Source organism: Pipistrellus kuhlii, unplaced genomic scaffold (assembly GCF_014108245.1).
Source record: "Pipistrellus kuhlii isolate mPipKuh1 unplaced genomic scaffold, mPipKuh1.p scaffold_m20_p_44, whole genome shotgun sequence".
In the NCBI taxonomy this organism is placed as follows: Eukaryota; Metazoa; Chordata; class Mammalia; order Chiroptera; family Vespertilionidae; genus Pipistrellus; species Pipistrellus kuhlii.
In genome coordinates, this window is record NW_023425545.1 from 2,818,629 (window position 1) to 2,829,495 (window position 10,867).

At 62.0% G+C, this 10,867-nt stretch overlaps 2 protein-coding genes across 4 annotated transcripts; one reads left to right on the top strand and one right to left on the bottom strand.

Moving 5' to 3' along the window:
• The first annotated feature begins 2,414 nt into the window (after positions 1-2,414).
• Positions 2,415-4,904, top strand: TSPAN10 (tetraspanin 10). The gene is made up of 3 exons (XM_036412167.2): positions 2,415-2,955; positions 3,331-3,914; positions 4,372-4,904. Exons 1-3 carry the CDS (start codon positions 2,920-2,922, stop codon positions 4,724-4,726), a joined length of 975 nt encoding a protein of 324 aa, XP_036268060.1. The 5' UTR covers positions 2,415-2,919; the 3' UTR covers positions 4,727-4,904.
• A 613-nt stretch (positions 4,905-5,517) lies between these two features.
• Positions 5,518-10,801, bottom strand: PDE6G (phosphodiesterase 6G). Of its 3 annotated transcripts, none has more exons than XM_045572329.1 (4): positions 10,604-10,801; positions 6,725-6,929; positions 6,076-6,116; positions 5,556-5,808 (listed from the first exon to the last, which is right to left on the bottom strand). In XM_045572329.1, exons 1-4 carry the CDS (start codon positions 10,680-10,682, stop codon positions 5,732-5,734), a joined length of 402 nt encoding a protein of 133 aa, XP_045428285.1. In that variant the 5' UTR covers positions 10,683-10,801; the 3' UTR covers positions 5,556-5,731. The 3 variants fall into 3 exon arrangements, with proteins under 3 accessions (XP_045428286.1, XP_045428285.1, XP_036268286.1); XM_036412393.2 differs by lacking the exon at positions 10,604-10,801 and adding an exon at positions 9,249-9,362; XM_045572330.1 differs by lacking the exon at positions 6,725-6,929 and having other exon boundaries at positions 5,518-5,808; positions 10,604-10,682.
• Between the last annotated feature and the right edge of the window lie 66 nt (positions 10,802-10,867).

A 10,867-nucleotide genomic window follows, 5' to 3' on the forward strand; every position in this document is an offset into this window, starting at 1 on the left:
GGATCCCAGGTTCGATTCTGGTCAAGGGCATGTACCTTGGTTGCAGGCGCATCCCCAGTGTAAAAGGCAGCTGATCAGTGTTTCTGTCTCACTGATGTTTCTAACTCTCCCTTATTTTGTAAAAACAAAACAAAACAGTAAAATATATTTTAAATAATATAAAATGTATATATTTTTCTTGAATTCAGAGGGGAAGGGAGAGGAAAACATCGATGAGGAGAGCGCATCAGGATGGGCTGCACCCTGCCCTGGGGATGAGCCGAGGGCGTGTGCCCTGAACAGGCTGCTGCGAAGCAGGCCCTTCAGTCCCGGGCTGACGCTCGGTCCCCTGAGCACGCCGGCTGGGCTCAGCTGCATTTATTTTTGTTTTGTTTTCTTTCTTTTTTTTTTTTCCTTTGGCTGCAGTTCAGTGAATGTCTCTCTGCCTACACGTCCGGAATTCCGTGTGCCCCAGCGCCGCCTCCCCACCTTGAAATTGTTAATTTTGAACAAGGAGCCTCAGGTTTGCATGTTGCACTGGGCCCTGCAAATGTAGCTGACCTGGCCCTTGACTGTAAAAGAAATTATGAAAACATTCAAGAGTTCGCCTATGTGTGGTGTTTTTGTTTGTTTGTTTGTTTTTGTTTGTTTTTAAGTACGTTCTTGGTGGTGTTATTTTTTTAAATATATTTTATTGATTTTTTTTTTTTTAACAGAAGGGAAAGGAGAGAGAGTTGGAAACATCAATGAGAGGGACACATCAATCAGCTTCCTCCTGCACACTCCCGACTGGGGATGTGCCCATGACCAAGGCACATGCCCTTGACCGGAATCAAACCCAGGACCTTTCAGTCCGTAGGCTGATGCTCTATCCACTGAGCCAAACTGGTCAGGGCGAAAGCCTGCAGTTCACTTTCAAATTGTATTTATTTAACTGCTGTGCTGGAAAGAGTCAGGAACTTGCTACTCTCGCTGTCCTGCCCCTCCATCTGATTTTGTTGTTAGTTACAATGTCAGTGGTTGAGACACATTCTGTGCCATTGACTTATTTCATTACCAATTTTTTTTTTAAGGATTGGTTTCATCTCTCACATGTTTTTATTGATTTCAGAGAGAAAGGGAGAGGGAGAGACAGAGAGAAACATTGATGTGAGGAAAACATTGATTTGCTGCCTCCGTAAGTGCCCCAACCAGGATCAAACCCGCACCGGCCAGGGCTACACTGGTATTACTTTTTTTTTCTTTTTCTTTTAAATGTGTTTTACTGTTGTTGTTTTTTACAGAGAGGAAGGGAGAGAGAGTTAGAAACATCGATGAGAGAGAAACATCCATCAGCTGCCTCCTGCACACCCCCCACTGGGGATGTGCCTGCAACCAAGGTACATGCCCTTGATGGGAATTGAGCCTGGGAACCTTGAGTCCGCAGACCGATGCTCTATCCACTGAGCCACACCACCCAGGGCACACTGGTTTTTCTTTCTTTCTTTCTTCCTTTCTTTCTTTTTTTTTTCTTTCTTTCTTTCTTTTTCTTTCTTTCTTTCTTTCTTTGTAATGTATTTTATTGATTTTTTTACAGAGAGGAAGAGAGAGGGATAGAAAGTTAGAAACCCCACCCAGGGCACACTGGTCTTTCTTTCTTTCTTTCTTTTTTTCTTTCTTTCTTTGTAATGTATTTTATTGATTTTTTTACAGAGAGGAAGAGAGAGGGATAGAAAGTTACAGTAGAAACATCATTGAGAGAGAATCATTGATCAGCTGCCTTTGCACACCCCCTACTGGGGATGTGCCTGCAACCAAGGTACATGCCCTTGACCGGAATCAAACCTGGGATCTATCCACTAAGCCAAACTGGTTTGGGCAACACTGGTCTTTCTTAAGGTATATTAGACACTAGGCACAATGGTGACCATGACAAAGTCCTACCCCTTTGAGTTTTTGTGTGTGTTCTTTTTTAATAAACACTAGGTGTACCGGTTAATAATGCCGATTTTTTTCAATAGATGGAGTTACACATATGTTGATATATATACGTGATGTGATATGTGTGCTATTTCGTGATATTGTTCCTTCAGATGACCACTTGTTCCGATCGAGGGCACACGCACTTTCTGAGCAGCCCTTAAAAACGTACAAAGTGGAAAATTGGGTCTCTAAATGGTCTGCCTCAAAACAAGAAAAGTTGTATTGGGGCAGTATCCACAAATTACCTGGAAGATGGGGGAAATGTGTAGCTAGCGATGGACATTACTTTGACTAAAGCACTTTTGATATTTTTCTTGAAATTACCCTGTTTTCTTTGGATTACAAAATCCGTATTATTAACCGGTTAATAGTCAATCCACACTATTAATCGGTTAATAATCAACCTGAAACATTAACCGGTTAATAGTTAATCTGACCATTCAGAGACCCAATTTTCCACTTTATACGTTTTGAATGGTGCGGTGAAAGGGGTTTCCACACTGGTAACCAGGAAGGACGTGGCCTGTCTCATTTTTTCAGGGAGTAGATGAGGGTAAACAGGCGTTCAGCCGTGGGCGAGTGGCCTGAGACTGTCACTGGGACCAGTTCTCAGGGCTCCCTGTCCCTGGGGGAGCAGGGGAGCTGCCGTGGACACTGCCAGGCCGAGGCCCACACGGGGGCCCCACCGCGATGGCCGTGGGCCGCCCCACCAGTGCGGTGCCACGGAGCGAGGCTGGGAACCGGCACAGGAAGAAGGCGGCTGCAACAAGCAGAGGCTGCCCTGAGCCCTAAAATGTGACTCCTCACATGATCCCATCGTGACTGGGGCATCCCGGTGGGGCTCCGGCTCACCGGCCCAGACAGAGCTCCCGGCTTCCAGAGTGGCGGCACACAGCAGCCAGCCCCCGTGTCCGTGTCGTGTCCGTGTCTCCTCCAGAGAGGCCGCAGGGACCAGCACTCCTGTCCTGGAGGAGGGGGATGGAGGAGGGGGAGAAGCGCCCCCTGCTGCCCCAGGTAAGTCAGTGCCCTGGACCTGTGCCCCTCTCCCCCCAGGCCCCAGAGGAGCTGCTAGGATTGGGGTGGGCTGATCCCAGTCGGGCATCAGGCATTTCCCCGCACCCCACACCCGTTTGGCCTCTGGAGTGTGGCGCAGCCTTGCCCTTGCATTTGACCCGACACGGGGTGCATTCAGGCCCCCAGGCAGGCCAGGCCCAGGAGACAGTGCCCATGGGGCCTCAGGCCCCCCACCCCCTCCACCACCGACTCCTAGCCCCCTCACCTCCCAGGCTCACGTCCCTTTCTGTCTATGGTCTCTGAACTGCCCCTCCATCCGCCGGCTCCCTCACCCTGCCCTGCCGGCTCTGACCCCGGTCCCTCTTCCCTCTGCAGGATGCTGGGGGCCAGGAGCCGCCCGGCCCTGCCAGCTGCCTGGGTTCCAAGAGCCAGGAAGGATGGGCCTGGGGGGCAGGCCTGGGGGGAAGTGGGGCCCCCTCCCCGCTCTCTCTCCCGCTGGGGAGCCGCTGCCTCCAGTGCCTGATCTTTCTGTGCAACTTCCTCTCCTCTCTGCTGGGCCTGCTGGCCCTGGCCGCCGGGCTCTGGGGCCTGGCTGTCAGGAGCTCCCTGGGGAGCAGCTGGGGGGGGCCCCTGCCTGCGGACCCCATGCTGGGGCTGGTGCTGGGCGGGCTGGCGGTCAGCGCGGTCAGCCTGGCGGGCTGCCTGGGCGCCCTCTGTGAGAGCGCCTGCCTGCTGCGCTGCTTCTCGGGGGGCCTCCTGACCTTCCTGGTGCTGGAGGCCCTGGCAGGGGCCCTGGTGGCAGCCCTCTGGGGCCCCCTGCAGGACGGCCTGGAGCGCGCCCTGTGGGTGGCCATCACCCGCTACCAGGATGACCCTGACCTACGCTTCCTCATGGACCAAGTCCAGTTCGGCCTGCAGTGCTGTGGGGCAGCCTCCTACCAGGACTGGCAGCAAAACCTGTGAGTCCTGATGCATACACTCGTACACACCCAGGTGCACACTCCCACCCACTCAGGTGCATACACTCGTACACGTCCAGGTGCACACACTCGTAAACACCCAGATGCACACACTCCCACCCACCCAGTGCACACACTCATCCGCACGCCCCCGTGCAGTCAGGTGGCCATGCAGAGCTCAGCCAGCAGACTTGGGAGGTCGCTTGTGGTAGTTTTTCAGAGAGGGCGGCACACGGAACAGCTCAGGGTCAAATGAAAATGGCTTTTAGGTTAATGCGTGCGTGTCTGTGCCTGTGCCTGTGTGGACTCACCCCCGTGCCTCCTGCATGTGCATTCGGGCCTGAGTGTGGCCTGGGACGGTGTGGAGGTGAGGGGGGGGGTCCGTGCAGGGAGGGGGGTCCCCGGAACCCTGGCCCCCCTCGCACCCTGACCGCCCCCTCTCCCCCGCCCCCCGCAGGTACTTTAACTGCAGCGCCCCCGGCATCCAGGCCTGCAGCCTGCCCGCCTCCTGCTGCCTGGACCCCCGCGAGGGCGGGGCCTCCGTCAACCAGCAGTGCGGCCTCGGGGCGCTGCGCCTGGCGGAGGCGGCGGCCCGGGCGCGGGTGCACGTGCAGGGCTGCGGCGCGCCGCTCGGCCGCTGGCTGCGCGGGGCGGTGCGGGCGGCGGGCGGCGCGGCCATCGCGGCGGCGCTGGCGCAGGGCGCGGAGCTGCTGGCGGCCGCGCACCTGCTGCGGGCCCTGGGCGGCCGCCAGGGGGCGCCGGGGAGCTGCGGGCCGCGCGGCCGGGACCTGTCCGCGACGGCCTCCCGCTGACCTGGGCTGCAGCCTGGACACCGCCTCCTCCACCTGCTGCGCCTCCGCCCGGGCTCCCCGCCCTCGGTGCCCGCCTGGAACTGCTGGCACCGGAAGGTGAAGCCCAGCCGCCGCCTGATTTCTCCCTTAGAGGCTTTTGCCCCTGGGACCCCCCTCCCCCATGGCAACATCCCCTCCCTATAACCCGCTCTGGTCAGAGGCCATCACGTCGAGGGGCAGGGGCTGAATGAGATCCTGCTGCCCACCTCTGACCCAGACCTTCTGTCTGACACCCTGAGGGCATCCTCAGACCCTCACCCCAGCACCGCCCGCTGTGACCCCGACCCCAGCCTCTCCCTCCCTCCGGAGGGCTTGTTTGGGGAGGGTCCATTCTTGGGATGCGTCGTTCACACAGTAAACGGCTGCGATCTCCAGTGGGCAGTGTGAGTTCTTATCCCCGGACACGCCTTTAGGCCCAGCTCCAGCCCGCAGGCTCCCGACCGCCTGCAGCCACCCCTGTATGGCTCACCCCCTCTCTCTGGGGTGGTCTTTTCTGGGGGCCCCAGCGGGCCGTTCAGAGTCGTGGTCTGGCCCCTGCACCTGGCCACGTGGACGTGCAGTATCCGTTGGCACAGGTCCCCGTGGGCACCTGCGTCTCCTGGGGGTGCAGTCAGGAGCAGCATCCCTGGATCCCAGGCGCCAGCCCACCATCTCCGCACCCGGGGAGAGGAGTTCCCTCCTACGGGGCCGTGTGGGCCGCCCCCCGCCCTGTGCCTTCACCCATTTGCTCCTGTGGAGGCAACCTGCACCCTTCCCAACACCCCAGACGAGCCGGCGATGAGGATGGTTTATTTCGAAACAGCGCTGACGGCGGCACCAGCCCTGGCTTCCAGGTGCAGGAGGGGATGTGGGCCCGGCTCCGGAGGCCGGGCAGGGGGCTGCCCTCGCTGCCCTCTGAAGGTCTTCAGACGCAGCCTGACGCCTGGCTGCGGTGGGCGTGGGAGCCGCGGGCCGGACGCGGTGCGGCTAGATGATGCCGTACTGGGCCAGCTCGTGCAGCTCCAGGTGGTTGAAGGCCTCCCACGGGCAGATGACGGTGATGTCTGCGGAGAAGGGGCCCGCCGTCCCCTCAGCGCCCGCTGTTCACACCGCACACGGGGAGACGGTGGGTGCAGCAGGCACAGGGAGGGGCAGCAAGGGTTCCTCCTCCCCAGCCCCTCCAGGGGGCCTCACCTGTGATGTTGGGGAAAAGGAAGGACAGGCTGGGGTGTCCCTAAGCGAGTCCTGGCCTGGGGAAGCCAGAGGCCGGGACGTGCCTGCTGTGGTCAGGTGAGGGGGGAGAACTTGGGGGGGGACCCACATGTTCATACCTGTCCCCAGGCCTTCCATTCCAGGGATGTCGTCCCCAAACCTGCAAGCACACAGCCATCAGGACGGCGGCCATGATGAATGGAAGGTGTGTGTGCAGAGTGTGAGTGTGTGCAGGTGTGAGTGCAGAGTGTGAGGGTGAGCAGGTGTGAGTGCAGAGTGTGAGGGTGAGCAGGTGTGTGTGCAGAGTGTGAGGGTGAGGTGTGAGTGTGGAGTGTGAGTGTGTGCAGGTGTGAGTGCGGACTGTGAGTGTGTGCAGGTGTGAGTGCAGAGTGTGAGGGTGAGCAGGTGTGTGTGCAGAGTGTGAGTGTGTGCAGGTGTGAGTGCAGAGTGTGAGTGTGTGCAGGTGTGAGTGCAGAGTGTGAGGGTGAGCAGGTGTGAGTGCAGGTGTGAGTGCGGAGTGTGAGTGTGTGCAGGTGTGAGTGCAGAGTGTGAGGGTGAGCAGGTGTGTGTGCAGAGTGTGAGGGTGAGCAGGTGTGAGTGTGGAGTGTCTGAATGTGTGCAGGTGCCCGAGTGTGCACCTGTGGGCTGTGCGTGTGCGTGTGCGTGCAGGGTCCCATGCCGGTGACTGTGATGGAGTCTGGAGGACAGTAAGCCTCCCTGCTGGGCCCTCCATCCCCTTGAAGAGGCACCCTCCCCAGCTCTGCTTACCCTTGGACACCTTTCTTGGGGGGCTTGCTCTTGAACTGCCTGGTTTGCCGCTGCTTAAATTTGGGGGGCCCTTTCCTGGGCGTGACGGGGCCCCCCGTCACCCTGGTGGCTGAGCGGACCTCGGCCTTGGGTGGCTCCAGGTTCATGGCCAGGCTGGCAGAGCCCCGTGGCGACCTTGGGCTTCTGGACTCCCTCAGGCTGGGTGCTGGGGGCAGACCAGGGGGGATCGTCAGCCTCCTGTCCCCCCCCCCCTCGAGGGAACCCTGAAGTGAGACCCGGGGCCTTGGCATGGCCCAGCGGCAGCCAGACCCCTCCACTGGGGCCCCCCGGGCGCCCCTCCTCCGAGGTTGGGACAGTCTCATCCACCCAACAGTGCCGATGGGGGGCCCAAGGGCGTCTCACGGGAGTCTCCCCTCTGCTCAACTCACTGCACTTAGAGTCCCCTCTGGGCCTAGTGTCTGTTGGTGTCCCCACAACACTGACCAGGTGACCTCCTCCCTCCCCTCCCCCATGGCCACTCCCCAGATGCCCTAAGCCGTGACCTTGGCCATGAACAAGGGCAGCTCGGCTTCCTCTAAGCCTATTGGCAGCGAAGGGAGCCTAATCCCCGGCACCGGGGCTGAGGTTCTGGGGCCAGCATGACAGACAGGGGTGCTGTTCCCACACCACAGGCCCGGGCGCTGGCCTCCGCTTTGTCCCTGTCTGGTGGGCTGCAATGCAAGGATAGGTGGTCCCACTGGCTAGGAAGGCTCAGTGGGGTGCTGGGTGCCTGGGATTGGGGTGGCCCCGCCCTGGACCTTCCTCCCTAAGATTCAGCCTCTGTGCTGGGATCAGAACCACCCAGGAGGACCCGAGGTGGAGGCTGCAGGCCTGGCGGGTCCTTTCCCGTCCTGGGCCCCGGGCCTGGCTTGGACAGCTGTGCCCCCAGGGAGCTCCAGCGGCAGGTGCCGTCCCCGTGGAAACCGCTGCCTGAGCCGCCCCAGCCCCAGCCAGGCTCCCGGCTGGTGCTCCCGGCTGGTGCCCCGTGGGCGTGGGACTCCCGGAGCCCCCTGGCCTGGGGACGGCCTGCACCGTCTGCCTCAGGGAGCAGAGGATCAGCTGTGCGTCCCCAGACCATGCCTCTGCTGGAGGTGCAACGCCGCCCGCTGCCCACCCTGCGCAGACGCCCACGAACACCCTCGGTGAGCGGCTGCCAGAAAGACTGCGGGGCGGACACTACTCACCAGCACCGGGCAGCCTCAGGGCATCGGTGAGTGCAGCCTCCCTCACCAGGGGTCGGCCGGCATTTATCCTGCCCCGGGTAAGCGGATTAGCACGGCCCGACGCCACACTAATGGGCTTGACGGGGCCGCTGGGCGGGCACCACCAGGATTCCGGGGTCAGGAAGGGGCTCGGGTGCGGTCAGGGCCTGGAGGGAGGGAGGAGCTCAGGAGCTCGGGACTGGCCAGGACTTGGGCGGGGGTGTGTGTGTGTGTGTGTGTGTGTGAGAGCGTGGTCAGGCACAGCGGGCCGGGCAGGGCTCCCCTGAAGCTGCCGTCTGGGCCTCCCCACCTCAGTCCGGTTCCGACCGACTTCCAGAAAACCCTGCCTGCCCCATCACCTGCGGCCTGCAGGCAGCCCACACAGCAGTCAGACCTGAGGTCCCTGTGGGCTGTGCCTAGGGCGGCCCTGGCCCTGGGACCCGTCTGGCCTTGGTGTGCGCCAGAGTTCCCTGCTGGTGCCCACAGCACCTCACAGGTCCCGCCGGGTCCCGGGCGGGCCTGCTCCCCGCGCCTCACAGGTCCCGCCGGTCCCAGCAGGAACTAGCACTCCCTGTTTTTAACTTCACTTCAAAGGGGAGGCCGGTTCGTCAGTCAAACATGAAGTCTGTTACCACCTCGGCTTTTCCCTTTAACGAGGAAATAAACCGGCACAGGTTTACTCCCGTCCTGCCCAGGCCACTGGCATCGGAGCTGGGATTGCTGGGGTGGGGGGCGAGGTGGGGAATTTCCATGGATGAGGATGAGGGAAGACAGGGAGGGGCAGCGAGGGCCTCAGATAAAGTCCCACTTGGGCCCATGGTCCCGTGGCCAGGTCTGCAGCCAAGGACGAGGCCGGAGCGGGGACGCTGGTTCGAGGGTTAATGCCTGAGGCCTCCCAGTCCCCCTGGCCAGCACCCAAGCGGGCTGGAAGGACGGGTGGCTCCCAGAGCTCAGGCCCCTGCAGGCTGACAGGCAGCGGCTACTTGGCCAGCAGATGGGAGTCTCCTCAGGGACAAACGGGGAACGTCCCAGGCTGCCAAGGGCAACTTCCTGGGACAGACAGGCCTCCCTCTGCCCCACTGCGGAGTGACCACAGCTGACCTCCCGCAGGACTCCCGGAGTGCTGGGACGTGGAGGGGGCCCCTGGGGTCAGTGCTGTTTGAATTTTAAGGAGTCTTATTTCACCCCCCGGCTGGTGCACTGCAGGGGGTCGGTGACCATCTGAGACACCTGCTCTCTGACCACAGAACGGAGGCCTTCTCCCCAGCAGGGAGTTTATTTACTTTCAGGTGAAGTCGATTTCCAGCCTCTCGCAGCGCCTGGGACGAGGGGGCTCCCGGTCGCTCAGCCTCGGCTCCGCATGCGCAGCTGGATCTCCATCCGCAGGAAGGCCTTGAGGTTCTCGTCGGTCACGTGCTCCTGCAGGGCGGCCAGCGCCCGCTCCCCGCCGTCCTGGTAGTGCTGCAGCAGCGCGTCGGCGTAGTCCACCCACACGCAGTTGGGGCAGCCGCTCATGCAGCAGTTTGTGGGGGGCTGCAGCTCAGGTGGCGGGGGGTACGGGGCCTCGGAGGCGCTCCCGCCAGGCGGGGAGGACTTCGGGTGCCGGGTGCCGTCTGCACCTGCTGGGGAGCTGCCCTCCTCTCCATGGTCCTTCCCCAGCTCTCTGCGGCCTTCCCAGACCGGGGTCCAGGCGCGGCACCTGTGCAGAGCGCCGCCTCCAGGAAGCCCGAGGCACCACTCCCAGCTGGTGAGGCGGCCTGGCCCCTAACAACAAAACAGGCCTCTGAATCTCCAGGAAGCTGGTCAGGCCCGGCCCGGCCCGGCCCGCCCCCAGCTCCACGGGAATCTCAGCTTCGGGGCAATGGCAGAAGGCTCCGCAGCCCTCCACCTTCCTCACTCCCATGGGACCTTAGACAAGTCTAGACTCGCTTTCCCTCTGTAACCGGATGTGATGGTTGGTCTGAGGATGACATGATGCGACTGAAGTCAAGTGCCGGTTGCAGGGCCTGTCACTGGGGACGCATTCCAGCAGGTGGAGGGTGGCGGGAAGCTTGGACCCCCCAGCCACGCCACCTCGCCCTCTAGCCCGTACAGAGGGCCCGTCCCCTCTGCCCATCTCACTGACCGCTTCATCCCTTCCTCCTGTTTCAGTCCAGGAGAAGCCCAGGCGGCCCGGGTCCCCGCAGAGCCCGCGGGCAGCCTCCCTGCCTCCTCCTCCAGCCCCGGCCTAGCCCTGGGGCCCCTTCCCAGCTCCACGTGTCTCCAGGGCGCGGAAAACCGACTCACGCAGCCCCAACTCCTGTCTCCAGCTCCGGGGAGCACCGGCGCCCTGTTCACTGCGGCCTCCCCAAAGGGCGCCATGCAGCAGGCGCTGCTGGTTATGGCCGGACGGGTGGAGGAGCCAGAACCCGCCGGCCCAACTCCGGGGCTCGGCCCAGAAGCAAAGCAGCCCTCTCCGCAGACCCGGAGCGGGCCTAGCGGGGGCAGCACGGACAAGCGGCGTCCGAGGCTGCCCTGCCCGCCGGCGGCGCGGGCTGCAGCCGCGGCCCCCGGGAAACGGGGAGGTCGGGGCTTTCCCGGTCCGAGCCGCCCCAGCCCCCCGGCCACCCCCACCGCGCCGTCCCCGCCAGGGACTCACCGAGCACCGGGAGGCCGAGGCCGCCGCCCGGCCGCCCGCGGCTACGCTCCGCAACAGCATCGCCCGCGGCCTGACCCATTGCGCAAGCGGGCTCCACTCTCCGCCCCTTCCGGGGCGTGAGCGACGGCCACCTTAGCCAATCGCGACACAGGTGGGAGTTGCACCGCCCCAATGAGCGTGGGGCTCGGTGCAGGAAGCGGAAGTGGCGGTTGTAGGGACGGGACCGTCCGCAAGATAGGAAGTGGCTTCTCCCCGAGACCCGGC